General features: G+C 36.2%; 1 protein-coding gene and 1 pseudogene across 1 annotated transcript; one reads left to right on the top strand and one right to left on the bottom strand.

The window, feature by feature from the left end:
* Window positions 1-540: 540 nt before the first annotated feature.
* Window positions 541-12,522, top strand: LOC111798769 (kinesin-like protein KIN-6). Its single transcript, XM_023682095.1, has 22 exons — window positions 541-1,218; window positions 2,205-2,713; window positions 2,817-3,013; window positions 3,228-3,351; window positions 3,499-3,593; window positions 4,374-4,503; window positions 4,921-4,986; window positions 6,216-6,278; window positions 6,402-6,452; window positions 6,691-6,773; window positions 6,853-6,961; window positions 7,297-7,342; window positions 7,493-7,626; window positions 7,764-7,973; window positions 8,132-8,197; window positions 9,363-9,501; window positions 9,803-9,888; window positions 10,993-11,117; window positions 11,299-11,338; window positions 11,541-11,671; window positions 11,829-11,907; window positions 12,215-12,522. The coding sequence occupies exons 1-22, from the start codon at window positions 573-575 to the stop codon at window positions 12,311-12,313; spliced, it is 3,228 nt and encodes a 1,075-aa protein (XP_023537863.1). The 5' UTR covers window positions 541-572; the 3' UTR covers window positions 12,314-12,522.
* Window positions 12,523-15,495: 2,973 nt separating this feature from the next.
* LOC111798342 lies at window positions 15,496-16,809 on the bottom strand (annotated as a pseudogene).
* Between the last annotated feature and the right edge of the window lie 58 nt (window positions 16,810-16,867).

Below are 16,867 nucleotides of genomic sequence, written 5' to 3' on the forward strand. Positions count from 1 at the left end.
TATATATATTTTTTTTTTTTTTTTCTTAATAATAATAATAGTGTTCACTCTCCGAGTAATTAGGTAATGTGGTCATGTCGGGATAAATCTTGGCATGGGGTATGAGATCTCAAGTCGGTTGGAGGGAGGAACGAAACATTTATTATAAGAATGTGAAAACTCTTTCCTAGTATACGCGTTTTAAAATCGTGAGATTGGCGACGATACGTAACAGGCTGAAGCGAACAATAACTACTAGTGATGGTTTGGGTTGTTACAAATAGTATAAGAGCCAGATACCGACCGGTGTGTTAGGAAGGATATGGGACTCGAGGGGGTGCATTTTGAGATTCCTTAATAAGGGGTGGAAACCTCTCCCTAATAGACGCAAAAGAAATAAAATATTTATTAAGATGAAATTAATAATTAAAAAAAAAAAAAAAACCTAAAACGTATAATAAATGGTTGCAATAAAAATGTTTTATAAAACTATAGATAAATGGATAATTAGGATAGACAAAGGTAATAAATATTTATTTAGAAGTAGATTTTGTGGTAAATAAGCCATTTTAAAAGCTGAGCAATTCCCGCCAATGTTCGAAGACGACGGCGAGGCGATCAATCGCAATCGGAAGATGGAGAACGGCAGTCCAGTGCAGTGTCCGAACACGGTGACGGTTCGGAGAAACCCTCCCCGGAGAGCAAGAGCTACTCCGGCCGCCAAAGCAGCCGAGTCGAATCCTCCAGCCGCCATTTCTTCATTTCCACTTCAAGAAATTCTTGCGATGGAAGTCCCTCAAAACCCTAAGGACAGTTCCTCATCGTCGTCATCGTCTGTTCAAACTCCTCTCTCTGAAAACCTAAAGGTATACCTCAGAGTTCGACCTTTGCAGCTGAAGAGTTTGAAGAAATCTAGAAATGCTGATGATCAAAACTCGAGGTCTGGATATGTATGGCCGCAGAACCCTCAGAAGAAGAAAGTGACGAAGGAAAAGATCGTTAAGAAGAAGGGCAGTGATGCTTGTGTAACGATTAATGATGATCACTCAGTAACAGTCTGTCCGCCTATGACTTTGCAAGAGTCTAGGCGGAGTAAGTCTGAGGTTTATGAAGGATTTTCTCATGTGTTTCCTANGACGAGACACCTCAGCTTGGAACTCAAATTTCTCCGCGCTGCTGCGAAGAGATCTCTTCGAGATAGACTCCGACTCCCTGCAACCACAATTCGATGGAAAATACGTTATAAACTTTCCTAAACAGGGCGAATCTATGGTGAACGTGTGTATCAACAGGATTAGATATTCACGAACCTCTTGACAACATCAGAATCAGTAGAGAGACCATGTGGAACGGCCCCGATTTTTTCCTCAACCTTCGGTGGATCTACAACCTCGTCGGCGTCACCATCGGCCTTGGCATGAAATCTAGGACCTAAACACCCAAAAACGAGAGAAACATAATGAAACAATATCACCACAAATTTCACAGTCCAAAAAGAGCTCAAATCTCGTCCAAATTTCTTCCCGAGCCTCAGAAATTAAAACCTCAAACATCGACAATAACATAATGCAAGAAACATTCGATGCGCATTTCAACAAATAAATCAAAATGGCTCAAATAAGAATCGAAATCACACCTTGATCCGGTACGAGAGAGAGAAAACAAAGAAGGAGAAGAGCAGAAGCAATCGTCCACTTCCTCATGGTTCTTGCAAACCTTCCAGCAGCTACTTCGATCACTGATCTGGTTTCTTGACGAGCTACCGGTATTTATATAGGTCTATTGATCTACGTTGCCAGCTTGGCGGATCGAACGGTAGATATTTCTAGAATGAAACGTGGCGAAGTGTTATTGGACCATATTTGTTTGCTTGACGTGGCTAAATTTCCAATACTGGCCCCCACGGATGACCTGAGAAGTGGAAGCCCTCTTAACGATCTTTAACGGGCTATGCTAGCTGACGTGGAGAATCTGACGGCTGTGACTGCTTTGTTTACACGTGGCTGAATGTTATTGGGTTTATTTTTTGTTTTTGACGTGGTAACACGGTGTTCCCCGAAGGATACGTTTGGAATTTGCCATTTTTTGAAAGATTTTTTCAAACCATTTTTAAAATTTTTCAAAAAAACAAAAAACTTTTAAAAATTTCAATTTAAATATATCCATTAATTATTAAGATTATATATATATATATATATATATATATATATTTTTTTTTTTTTTTTTAAACGGCAGTCCAGTGCAGTGTCCGAACACGGTGACGGTTCGGAGAAACCCTCCCCGGAGAGCAAGAGCTACTCCGGCCGCCAAAGCAGCCGAGTCGAATCCTCCAGCCGCCATTTCTTCATTTCCACTTCAAGAAATTCTTGCGATGGAAGTCCCTCAAAACCCTAAGGACAGTTCCTCATCGTCGTCATCGTCTGTTCAAACTCCTCTCTCTGAAAACCTAAAGGTATACCTCAGAGTTCGACCTTTGCAGCTGAAGAGTTTGAAGAAATCTAGAAATGCTGATGATCAAAACTCGAGGTCTGGATATGTATGGCCGCAGAACCCTCAGAAGAAGAAAGTGACGAAGGAAAAGATCGTTAAGAAGAAGGGCAGTGATGCTTGTGTAACGATTAATGATGATCACTCAGTAACAGTCTGTCCGCCTATGACTTTGCAAGAGTCTAGGCGGAGTAAGTCTGAGGTTTATGAAGGATTTTCTCATGTGTTTCCTACGGAATCGTCTCAGGTGAATTATGAGATAGTTTTTGTTTTGATTTTGTTTATTCGTTCTCTTTCTGGATTATGTTCTTGGCAATTTGATGGCGAATTGAATCCATCATTGTTGACAGGGTGAGGTGTATGGGAAAATGGTTAGTCCTTTAGTGGAGGATTTTCTGAAGGGAAAAAGTGCGATGCTGACTGCACTCGGTCCTAGCGGCTCGGGTAAGACCCATACCATTTTTGGGAGTCCAAGAGATCCTGGTATGGTTCCTCTGGCTCTTCAACATATTTTCCGGACAGAGTCGAGTGATTCTCAATCCTCAAGGTATCTGGTGTTTGTAATACCCTTTCAGTTTTGTTGGACTATCCCATGTGTACTAAATACCTGTTCCAATAACATGCTCTGGTTCTTACTCATATCTGTCTTTGAACTTCCGAGGCAGAAGAGAATTGTATTGTAAGAAACCGTGAGGGAAGTGATATAATTCATACACAGAGCATGTTTGAATACTGAATGATATTGGTATGAGTTTTTGCAGATCATATTATCTATCAATCTTTGAAATATACTCAGAAAAAGGTAAAGGAGAAAAGATGTATGATCTTTCAGCTGATGGGGGCGAATTAACTATGCAGCAGTATAATATAAAGGGCCTTAAGGAGGTATCCAAGCGATATCTGTTTTATATGCAACTCTTGTTACTTTTTGTTGGTTATGCATACTGCATGCGCCTGTTGTATTATCTATTAAGAAGGTTAGTTGTGATTGTACATCAAGGAAAGTTGATGAATCCCCGTATTTTTGTGAAGGTTTTTATTTCCAATGCTGGAGAAGCTGAATCATTAGTGGCTTGTGCAATGACTAAACGTGCCACTGCAATAACGAATGCAAATAGCACATCAAGGTGCTATGACTTATCTTTTGGTTCTTTCTTGAAGAAAGCATTGTGTATGGCTGTATGCACGATATCTTATTAATTCTTTTTAATTTAGTCAATAATTGTTTAGTTGGCAAATGAAACCATATTTATGGTGGTAACGCTCGGCATTTCCGAAGACCATGAATTAAGGAGGGACTTTTTATTCTGTGAGGCTATTAGTAGCGTTTGCTAGTTTTAGATGAGGGAATTTAATGGCTTTCAAAATCCTGGCTTGTGTTTCTTCTATCAGATTTTATGGACTGCAGTTGAAATTTTAGAGCTTGTACGACAAGATTGGTTTTAAAATAGTTTTCCAATTTTGTTTTGAAATTAGTTTCCTTTTTTTGTTTCCAAACTTGTATGAGTGGATGGCTTATAAAGATTAGCGTTATCATGCAAATTGAAGTTATTCCTGACAAATCTACAATTTTGAATTTCTTTGTAGAATACATGTTCAACAAAAACCACTTTTAAAAAATGTATATCCAAACATGGCCTACATGAGTGTAGCTCAATGGTCAAAACAGTTACTCTTTCTTTTGAGGTTGGATATTCGAGTCCCCATCCCTACATTTGTCATTCTAAATAAGTGGTTTAAAAAAAGTTCTCAAACAAGTGTTCAGTAACTGAAACGAATTGAGACTGGAGCCATCAACACACATGCATCACTGCATTTTGTTGTAAGGAAAATTAAATGAAGCTATATGTCTACACTTTTGATTACCTCGAAAATATGTTCTTATGATTTTGTGTTTATCCTTGCAGCCGGTCACAGTGCATCATTAATATCCGCAGAGTTGCTAACCAAGATGAAGTTGAGGATACATTGAACTGTGCCATCTTGACCATTGCTGATCTCGCTGGAGCTGAACGAGAAAAAAGAACGGGGAATCAGGTTCTATTTTCTGTTGGTTTTCTGGATTAAGGTTCTGCCTTTCATCTAGAATTTAATAATGATTGTCATACTTTCAATCAATGTTGTAATTGTAGAATTTAGTTGTCAAAATACAATAGGTTACTCTCATAAAAAAGAAAATACAATAGGTTACGAGTCTAGTCTTAGTATATGATGATTCTTGAACAAAAGAATGATAATGTGTTATTTCAAAATGAATAAAAATGGACGATTCTTGTTAGAATGAAATATTCATGAAATAAGATGTTTCTGGTTAGAATAAAACAAAATTATTATTCATGAAATACTCGTGTTCCTCTAGCCGTCTTGTCTGTATATTAAAAAGTTGAGAAGTAGAAGAGGGTGATGATAGAACCTCAACGATCAACCTTTCCTCCTACCACCTCTCTTTTGCAGGGGACAAGATTACTTGAAGCTAACTTCATCAACAATACATCAATGGTTTTTGGCTTGTGCCTAAGAGTATGTCCTTTACTCATGTGAATCCCTGATCATGTTCTTTTGAAAAGTATTTTTTATTTTCTAAATTTAATGAGTTCAAATGCGGCCTCTTGGGTTGGCTTGTTGCATTAAAGCGTGTCATGGAAAAGTAAAGACTTTGATGGAATGAATTCAAGCTCCATGTTAACCACCGATCTAGGATATTAACATTTTATGAGGTTCTTGATAGCTAAAAATGTTGTAGAGTCAAAAGAGTGAGAATAGTTAAGGTACACTAAGCTAGCTTGACACCCACGAATGTCACAAGGAAAAAAGGAAGTTCAAAGAGGATGATACTATGTGAACTTATTGAGGTTATGCAGTTTGAGTTTTTTAGGATGTATGAGAATTAAGGATACTTATAAGTGTTGATGCATACATCTTTTGAAGTTTGGGAATTAGGAATAACCGTGTTTATTTTGTAAGATTTGTTTGTGAAAATTATATTAGTGTGTTTGAGAGCATTCAATAATTATGTTTATTTTGTAGGCTTTGTCAATGGAATGTAACAAAATCCTTTGGACTTATGATGTTTGAAATCAGTTATTTGAGGAGATTGATTTTGGCTTGTCTAGGCAGAGGGGTTGTAGAGAGATGGTTGAGAAGTGCCTTCTCCATCGTGAGAGAGGAAAATTTTTGTGGCAAGTGGGGGTGTGGACTATCTTGTAGGAGTTTTGGAGAGAGAGATGATAGAATTTTTAGAGGGCCTGAGAGGTTGCCAGGTGATGTTTGGTCTCTAGTTATATGCTTTGTTTCTCTTTAGGCTTTGATGCCAAAACATTTTTATAATTATCCGTTACGTTTGATTTTACTTGATGAGAGGTCATTCTTTTAGTTGCCTCCCTCTTTTGTGGGTTCTCTTTTTGTATGCTCTTGTACTCTTTCATCTTTTTTCTACTAAAAGCTTGGTTCTAGATAAAAATAAAAAGAAAGAAAAGAAAAGAAAAGAAAAGAATCAACTGGTGGGTTATATGTTTGTGGCATGGGGTTTTGAGATCTTCACAATTTGGAAGTGCTTTTATCCCCTTTGTCTAACCCTCGGAGTTCATCCGTCATTTTTCTTCCGAACAATAGAAGATGATGCGCATTTCATTGAATGACAATTCACTGGTGTTTTCCATTCTGACTTTCTCTCGTTTTTTGGCCTGTTTCCTTGTTTCACTATTTTTACATTTTTTTTAACTGACAGTGTGTCACTTTTTCATTTTTAGTCATTGTTTGAACACCAAAGGAATCCAAAGAAGCCACTGCAAAAGCATTTCCACAACTCTTTGGTAATGTTCCAATTCTTAATTTTAAATTTTTGTTCTCACTTTATTGCAAAATGAAGATTGCTATTTGTCCTAATGTTTATCTTGCCAAGCATAATCGACAAAGTTTCTTTCATCTCCACACAGTTGACCAAGTATCTTCGAGATTATCTGGAAGGAAAGAAGCGAATGACCTTGGTATTCTGTTCTTATTTCAATATTTCATTTGTGGAACAGCTGTACATGCAGGATCTTAAACTGTTCATATTTGCATCTTTATTTAGATTAATAGATACTCTTAATTTTGTTGGGGATTGTTAAGGTTATTGATCCCTTGTCAAAAACTAATGTGTGTCCTTAATGAAGTGCGAGCCTCTTTATTTCTTTAACCAGTTTATCCTTTTTTTGTTACTTTTTTTTTTTTGTGTGTGTGTAGATGTTAACTGTGAAAGCAGGAGAAGAAGATTATCTTGATACAACCTACCTTCTCAGACAAGCTTCACCTTATATGAAAATCAAGTTATTTAACTTTATGCTATTTATTCGAATTAAGAACTTCTTTTACATGTGATCCTGGATTGATATCTTGTTTCTTCAGGTTCAACAATGTTGTGGAACCATCAAACATCAACAAGAGACAATTGCAAACGTTATTTACATTTGAGGAGCAGAAAAGAACAAAATATAGTGTTCCTGAAGCTTGCTTGGTAATTTCTTTATCTTTTTGGGATGCTGAGATTGTCTTATATGCGTCATTATTTCTTGATACCATTTTCTTTTGTTGGTCTTTTCCCTTTTTTAGTTCTTTAGTGACTGTCGTTCAAAATGTTTGTTGTCTCCATCCTTCGACGTTCTATAATTTTAAGAGACAATGAAAAAAAATGAGAAATTTTTTAAGGTTAGAAATAAATGGGATGAATTAACGATGAGTTGGTTTTGTTCTTTGTCATCTATCGCACATTTTCAATTTTGCAATAGCTTGTTTGGTTCATATCCTAATTATTGAATATTAATTTTAATGATCAACTATGTTTGATTTCAGACTGAAGGAAAGGGACATCAAGAGGAAGGCCCCCTTCCTCATGAAGGTTGTTTAGTTTACAGCTTTTTATGTACTTTTATTTCCATTCTTTCCCTCTGATTTGTGTTAGTTATCGAATTTGTTTTAGAGCTGCTGGTTTGTTCATCCTATTACGTGTCTTTATTACTTTCAACTTTTTTTTCCTCAATAATATCAGAGCCTCTAGTTAAAACCGACTGTCCAGTCACGAAGCCTAGCCATTCAAAATTGGCTGAAAGAAATCATTTGATCATGCAAAACTTTGCCAAAGCCATATGGCAAGTCTTGAAGCAGTATAGAGATAAACTAAAGGTAATCATTTGCAGATATGTAACTTGCTTCTGTCTTCATTGTTGCACTGTTTTTGAACATTTGCTTTATATGGAAAACATTAATTTGATATTAATTGAATGTAATTAAAAAAAAAAATTGTTTTGATGTTGGATAAGAGTGCAGAGAATGAAAATCAAAATCTTCGAGAAGAAATTAAGAATGAAAAAATCAGATATTTTGAGCTGGAAAAGCAATGGCAAAATTCAAGATGTAGTACTTGCTCCAACTCCAAGGAAGATTATGCTGAAGCTGCATCAATCGAAGTAGTTACCAGTTTTGAGTCAAGAAGTGGTTTGGACGAGCACAGATTCAATGGTGTTCATGAGGTGTGCTTGCAGATTTTCTGTCCCTCTAGCTCTTTTAGTATATTAAATGACATGATGATCATGGCTTGTTGATTTATTTCAGCTGGCAGTGTGACAGATGCTTAATTTAAATTATGCTCAGAAAAGCTAATTGATTATGACTTTGATTCTATGCTCAGACAAATACGAACTCTTTCATCAAAGTGAAGGAATCCGATGGTTCCTCTCCCTGTGAAGACATAAATGTACGTACACTACTTTGTATCTATTTTGTTCTCTCTTTTGCAATTTCAGATTCGACCATAGTTACTCATTGGATCTTAACTTCATCAAACCTAAAATGAAGATTTTATTTTTCTTTTGTTGTCTACCCTTGCAAATTAGTTCTTGAAATTCACAAATTAAGACTTTGGGATCGCTGTACATTTTCAATAATTGCTGGCAAGTATGATTTTGATTGAAATTAACTATTACACGAAGTAAATTAGTGTTTGTTAAATTTTAAATTTAAACCTTAAAAAAGTGTTACAATGTTTGGAAAATAAATACTAAATTGTTGTGGTTTAGATATAATGACCAACGTAGGTATATTATCTGAATTATTCTTATATTGATATTTAATACTAATTTATTATAAGATAATTGTTTACAGATTTTTATAATTTAAATTCCAAGTGGTTTTGTTTAATCTAAATTATTTGATAAAAGTTTAGGGAGAACGATTGCGATAAAAATTTCCATCCACCAAAAATTTTTCATTTTAGGGAGAAGGACAGTATTGAAATTTTTAAAACTTTGTTAGAGAAAATGACTGTTAGGTACATGAATTTGGGCATATGAGTAAATTGAAAAGTGATTTTAGACAAATTAAAAAAAAAATCAATTTTACCAGACATCCCTGATTGTTAAAATTCTCTCATAATTGCTTTTGACCCCTCCAACAACAATTCCAAACAGACCTTCAGTCTTTTGACTTCTCTAATTTTGGCAAAGTTGAGTTGAGTAATATTACAGACCCTGTGACATTTAGGGAGTACAACGTCTTCAATATGTGAATCTAAGGCTTAAGGAATCCATGACTATTTGGTTGGTGTTGGAGGCCTTTACCCTTGCACTCCTAAGATTTCTTAGTGTAGTTGTCATCACAGGATATCGATTTTATCTCAAGTCCGGCAGCTTCTTTGAATTCAAATGGGCAATGGGTTAAACTTGTTGATCATTGATTGTATGATTCTACTGGACTGGATGTGTGTATGAACTGTATTTCATTAATGGTTGATATTACATTATGTGGAAAGATTTCTGCTCAAATCATTTGGTGAGAAACTTGAAACCCACGAGGTGCTTCATGCTTGATATTCACAATTGCATTATATGGAAAATTTTCTTTTTCTTTTTCATGTTATCCAGAATTTCTCCGAACCTGGTGAAGTTGAAGAGGCATATATAAACTGTGTAGACGAGACCACTCCTAGGAATGGATGCAACACGGTGAAAAAATTTATGTACGAGGAGGCTGATGATTGTTGCCTAACAAAAAACTCAACTGGTAATATAGTTTTGCATGTTATTTTTAGCACGTACATGTTTAGAATGACTTTCCAAGTACCGCTTCAAAAACTCTTTTTTATGTTCTTTGAAAAGTCAGTTCAAATAGGTTCTAGTCTCTAACAGACACGTTTTAGATAGTTGAACTATGAATATTGCTAAAATGTGGGTAGCTAAAACTTTTAGTTTTGGGCATTATTTTTGTATGTGTATAGTGATTGGACGTTGGAAACCGTTAATGTTATTGTCTCTATTTTCTCCTTTTTTAGTTCCAACTGATAGACTTGTTATTTGGGATTCAGCCTTTGGCACCCTGCAGTCACGTATCTTGGTGAAGCATGACAGTTGTTCATCAGTAGAGCTGGACAAGTTCAGTGAGCAAGATGAGGTTAAATTTCTTTTATGTCTATTGCGTTGAATTACTGTGTTTCGTGTTCATGTATTAGACTGTACAACATGTTAGGTGGTTCGGTATTCCCAATTTCTCACCAACTTGGTGAACTTCACTGCTGGAGGATGAAAAACGGAAAATTATGACCTTGAATTAGGTGTATTGTTAATATTTTGCAATATGACTACATTTTTAGTGAGCTTAAACTTATGTTGATTTGTGCACAAATTTTTATATGCCCTGTATCGCGTGTAAACTAAAATTAGATAAACTTATTATCAACCAAAAAGAATGAAACCCTCATGAGTTGACCTAGTAGTCATAAGAGCTTTGAAAAAGTAAGTGAAGATGGGTTCATTACAAGAATTTCAGCTTTTTTCGGACACTAAATACCGTCGGAAGAGGCGAACATCGCTTTGGGGTAGTTTCTCCTGGTGCTAAAAATAGTGTTGAGAATATTGTCAGCAAGTCGTTGTGTTAACCAAGTATAGTAGGGTTAGACGGATGTCCGGTGAGATTAATCGAGATATACTCAAGCAGACCCAAGGAATCACTCATTAAAAAAGAGAGAGAGAGAGAGAGAGAGAGAGAGAGAGAATGCTTTAGAGAAATAGGCAAAACACAAATATGTTTGAATGAGTTTGTCAAATTTTAAGGAGCCTCACGAGTGGATATCAGTGTGGTCACTTTATATTTACTATTTGTTCTTCTTTAGGTGGCCATGAGCCTTACTTGCAAATTAGTTCATATTAACCCTACCTGCCTTTCAGTGACTTACCTTGTGTGTCTTGCAGAATATGAATGTCGTCAGGTTTGAAGTAATAGTTGACAGGCAAATGAAGTTGGAAAATTTCAACTGCTTCTATTATTCATTTTTAACTACTTAGTTCATTCTTATCTTATTTACATAGGTCATAATCAGTAATTACTTAGGATTGTTAACCGTATGGATAAGCATGTATCAAGTTTAGAGAAGTTTGTGGTTTGTAAAAAATGGTTTAAGTATTTATATAATCTTTGATTTTGCTTTTGTTTTTTTCTCTAAAAACACTTGTGACAATGATATATGTTTTCTTCCGTTTTAATTACTGGATGCTTTAGGAATCTACCTCAGCCGAATCCCCTTCACAAGAAATCTCGTTTATTCACTGCGATGCTCATGAGTGTGAAACTCAAACTGTACTTGATACTCCATTATACCAACCAACTTCGGAGAAGTCTGAAAGGTCAGTTGCTGTGTTTTCTTGACACACTGGTGAACTGCTAAGTTCTTTTATTCAAGTTGAACGATGACAACATATTACATAGAAACTTTTTTCATACTTGTTTTCTTCGGGAATTTTTTGACTTCTTTTATCCAGTTCTGTAACTTATATATCTGAACCTTGCTTCATGTATATTGCACAGGGATATAAGTGCTTTGAATGAAGACAAGGAATTCTTAGCGGTATCTTTCTGTTAGATCTCTTTGACAGCATTTTAAGAAGTATCTATACCTTCAATGTGGCTACTAAATATGGTTATTAGACTTGATCCATGTGGCTACTAATTAAATGGACAGTGTTGATCAGAAGTTGAATTCAAAGTTTTTCTCGTCCTGAACTTTATATAATAGTTTTCGTTGATACCAATTTTATTTTTCATTTTAGAAACTTTCGGATTCTCGACATCTACCTCCCACCGAGGATTTTGCATCTTCTCAAGAACAAAAGCACAATATTGATGTGCATTGCAGTGAGCTTAGAGCTGACATCTCAAGCAAACTAGAGAAACCAAAAAGGTTAGGGTAGTAGGTGCATCTGGTGTCTAATATTTTTTTTACCGCTGATCTGTCAACTTAATCTTTCATTTGGCTTTAACATTCGTTTCACTTGTTCACTTGATGTAGTTGCATCTTTTCTCTGCTATCTCTTATCATCATTTTTCTGATATTTCAGGAGACTTTTGCCTGCGTCATCCACATTACTAAGGGATTTCAGCAATATGCATGTCGAGGATGATATTGAGGTGTCAAAGGTCTGTCCTGGTCTGTGTGTGTATACTTGCATGCTTACCGAGTATTTATTATTATTTAGGGGGTTATTGATCAGTAATTAATGAAGATCTTTGATCTTACCATGTTAACGATCAAATTTTGACTTTAATTGATGGGAATTAACACGCTACTACGTTTTGGGTCCTGCTATCATTCAATCTTAGTGATAGAAAATACAGAGTGGAAAATTCTTATATGACTAATATTTCTGCAACCATTTTCTAGTTTCTTGTATTGTTTGGTTAATGGAATCCTAAGCTAGTCACGTTTCTTTTTGCTTATGAGCAGGCAAACAGAAATGGGAAAAAATCAGCTAAGGGTGAAAAAATTAGAACACAGGGTAACATCTCCCTCATGCGCATGCTGAAGGGAAATCACCTATTCTAGTAAGTCCACTTCCATTGAAATTAAACATTGTATAGTTTGTTCGAAGTAGAAAATTGCATCTGAACTCCTTGCTTTGTGTATCCATTTACGGTTTCTTGGCTTGGGGTTGTAGTTCTTTTGCTCCCTTATTTCCTTACCAACTCTTGTGTGCTTTCATTGTTGTACATCTGGTGCCTAGTCTGGCTACTTTTCAATTTCAATTTCTTCTTTTGTCGGTTATTCTTTAATTTCTGGCTCAACATTATATTAAATTCCACAAGAAAAAGAATCACTTGAGCTAAGTTGGTGTTATGGTATGAATGCATTCTTACAAGTTGGTTATGGTGTGAACACATCTTATGAAAAGATGCAGTGTTTATTTCAAAATAACTTTTTAGGTTACGTTTTCTTGATGAAAATGAAATTAATTAAGCCAACTAAAGGTCTAAAGCTACCACTAAAGGTAGGGTAGGGGGATCTATATTAAAATTAGCCCTCAAGCAAACAGTGTTTGCATTTCTCAAACTAAGACATAATATATCAAATTATGATGTATAGCGTCTAATATCTTGGCTACTTAAGCTAACATCCGAGAGGTTTGGAGAGGCTAGATCATCGAATCAGATTCGAAGTAGAAAACAATTCATCCATCTCAAATGACATCCTCTTTTGATCAAATTCTTGTGTAGTTTAGTATTTCATGCATTGCTTGGCTAGAGCTTTGGAAACTGCAAGAGTTTGATGAAGGTTGATTCTTTCTTCTTTGTATCAAACCCTTGCAACCATATTTAACTTGTCGGCAATGTCTACGGAAAGACCTACCTTAGAACAATCACCTCTAAAATGTGTCTTAACATGTTTAAGACGGCTACAAAGTAATTGCACATGACCTAGTGCCATTATGGAATATGTTGTGCGCTATAATGTAACGGCCCAGGCCCAAGCTCACTGCTAGCAGATATTGTCCTCTTTGGGTTTTCCCTCAAGGTTTTTAAAACTTGTTTACTAGGGAAAAGTTTCCACACCCTTATAAAGAATGATTAGACTCCTCCCCTACGATGTGGGAACTACTCTCTCCCAAAGAGCCTTCCTTCTATTCCTTCATGTGACAAGTAGCTTTGACCCTCATAATCCACCTCCCTTCGGGGCCCAGCATCCTCGTTGGCACTCGTTCCCCCTTTTCCAATCGATGTGGGAAACCTCTCCCTTCAGTCGCGTTTTAAAAACCTTGAGGAGAAACCCATAAGGAAAAATCCAAAGAGGACAATATTTGCGAGCGGTGGGTTGGGCTAGTAGATATAATATCTTTCCCTCCAAATATATCTGGTTAGAGCCACAAGCCTACTAAAGCCTTTGGAAAATTTTGTTTGATCATAGTGATTGATTGTTTTAGCATAGCCTTAGAATTGAAGATACCATGTTAAAGAGGTTTGTTGTTTAATAATTGATTCTTCTGAGAAACAAGAGAGTTGTTATTTAAATGTGGTTATATAATTCATCAATTGGTTGGTGGTTTAGATTAGAGTGACTTTCTATCAAACTCCAGAAGTTCATCCAACTCAACAAGTTGGGAATGGATGGCTGGTTAGGTGTTAGCTCAAGAACTAATGCCAAGCCAAGCCCACGCTCACTTTCTCCCAGCTTACTACTACCCCACGTGAGGAGTCCATTTGCCGGAAGGTATGGTTCTCCTGAACTCCAAATTTGAGAGTTTTAATATTTAGATTCTTAAAACTGAATCGAATTAGTTAGAATCGATCGAATGGTTGTGATTTGATTGGTTTTTGTCCATTTTAATGGATTCTCTTGAGGCCACGATTCCATGTTTGAATTACAAATAAAACTAAAGAGGTAATAGACGTAGTTTTTAGTGTCATGTCAATTTATATTCGTGATTGAGTGAAAAAAACTGTAATTGAATTATTTTTGTCCGGTTATTAATATTTCGTTTTTAAAAATTAAGCTTATAAATACTTCTTTCATTTGTGAATTTCTTTGTTTTGTTATCTACGGTTTATGAATATTTTCGAAATCCAAATCATGATTTTAAACCATAAAATTATCACGAGAGGATTTTATCATCACAGTTTGTATTTCTATGCTTTGGAGGAATGTAGCAATGTTTTGATGCTCTATCATTTAGATTATTAAAATTGATTTATAAACGTCTTAAACTTTCTTCACGTTCGAATCTTTGCTTCACAATAAGTTACTCGAGCTCATAGATATCATTGGTCTAGTAACTTTACGATCCTCAGATGCATTTACAAGAGATAGAAAATGCCTTTTGTAAGTCTTAATCATGCAATGAACTCTTAAATTATCCTTTTTGAAGACAACTCAGTCATAGCAGTGGGCCCATTTTAATCTTCATCGTAAAGAACAGCGATGACTGAATCATAAAAAATGAGAAGGGAAAAAAACCCATAATTTTCTTTTCTTGTTGATGCCTAAAATCATCAAAACTACCAAGCTTGAGAGTCCAGCAAAGTTGTCTCTTTACAGCAGGTGCTCCACCACCGCCCTCCGCGATCGCTACCACCGCTACCGGTCAATCTCTCTCCTATAACAGCCTAAATCTAATGCTAGCAGATATTGTTATCTCTAGATTTTCTTTTGGATTTTTCTCTTCGAGTTTCCTCTCAAAAGTGTTTTTAAAACGTCTCTATTAGGGAGATGTTCTTCCACCCTTATAAAGTATGTTTCGTTTCTCTCTCTAATCGATATTAGATTTCACAATCTACCCCCTTCGACGCCTAGTGTCCTTATTGGTACTCATTTCCACTATTAAAATATGTTATGTTATTCTTCTTATTTGATGTGGGATTTCACAATTCACCCTCTTTCAGGGCCTAACGTCGTTACTGATACTTGTTTTCCACTCCAATCGACATGAGATCTCACATCTCCGTCCACCAATCACATCATTCGGATTCAAAGTCAAGCAACCACTTTGTAATTTTCAGATCAAAAGGCTGTTATTCCTTTCTAATTAACACATCAATTTCCTCTCTTTTTTTTCCAATGAAATATATAATCAGAGAATCAGTACTTAACAAGTGGCTTGAAAACATGGGTTTCCTGTTTATAAAAAAAAGAACACAACAAAAAGTTCCTAAGAATTAAGGTTCTTTCCCGACAATTTCTTTAATATATATTACATATTACAACAAAAAAATCAAGAAATTGTGAATGGAGAAAACATTTCCCTCTAAGAATTTAAGAACTAAATTTGGATAAACTCAGCAAAATTAAACAAATCTAATGAAAACGAGAAATAGAAACAACGTTGAATTCAAAGTTGAAGACATAAAAACCATTGTTTTTTATGATCCTCCGCCGGTGATGAAGTCCGGCCGCCATGAACCGTTGAATACCGATGGCCCTTCTCTGCTCGATGTGTCTCTTTCTGATTTTTGGCTAAAAGAACAAAATAATAATAATAATAATAAATAAATAAATAAATGAATTCTAAAATAAAATTTGTAATATTGGCTTAATTTTTAATAAAGATGTAAAGAAATTCAAATAACATAATAAAAAATTATTAATTTTAATTTTCAAAACAAAAAATTAAAATTTTATTTATGAGAATTTATTCAAAAAGGCTTGTACAATGTGATTGATGATTTAATTAATAATTCGTCGAGCGATTTTTAAATTTAAATTGTGTCACGTTCATCACTCGTGTAGGATTGTTATCATGTTAGTGTGACGGTTTTCTCGAATAATTTCTGGGGAGCTCGAGTTTTTAGAGAAAGATAATGGGGTTTACCTTGATGAAGGGCAGAATGTAATGGTGTAATCAGCACCACTGCAAGTAAAAGTGCTTGTTGCATCATCAAAGGCATAGCTATATGCTTTGGGGCAAGCTGATTTGAAAATTTCCGAGTACACCGACGGCTTACAGGCGGCGGGTGAATTAAACGCGCCGCTACAGCAATACTCCGGTTTCCCAAACGCCTCACACGCACTCCTGCACGCCTTCCCATCGCCGGCACGCAGCTCCACAGGGCAACGCTGGTTCAAATCCGCCGCACACCCAGTCAACTGACACTCGCCGTTACCGCCGGTGGCCTCAATAACCATCGGAATGTTGTAGCCGTCGACCAAGCTGACGTCATAAAAGTCCTGCGCACTGGCACTGGCGCCGATTGTGAACTCAGCCAGAGTAGCCGGCGGCGTTGCTCCGGCGCCATTGCATTCCATTTGATTTGATCCACAGTCAGCAGTCTGGCAGCTGCCCTGACTAGTGGCTGGGTCGAACAAACAGCCGGTCCGACCCCAGAATCTGCCGGACCACCCTGGAAGCGCGTGGAGTGAACGCGCCGCCCCCGAAGAAAGCTCGAATCCAGTAGATTCCAATTGGGTATTGCCGAGAATTCCCGGCCAAACAGTGTAATCGCATCTGTTTATAAGTGTAAATCGAGCTCCAGAAACACATTTGAAGAAAAACCCACAAAAAATTAATAATAAAGATCATGAAATTGATCATAAGAACAAGAAAATTCAAGCATTACCTGTAAAAAAGATGATCAAAAGCAGAGAGAGAAACAAAAGAGAAGGAGAAAGAAT

The sequence above is a fragment of the Cucurbita pepo genome, chromosome LG07, assembly GCF_002806865.2.
Source record: "Cucurbita pepo subsp. pepo cultivar mu-cu-16 chromosome LG07, ASM280686v2, whole genome shotgun sequence".
Lineage (NCBI taxonomy): Eukaryota > Viridiplantae > Streptophyta > Magnoliopsida > Cucurbitales > Cucurbitaceae > Cucurbita > Cucurbita pepo.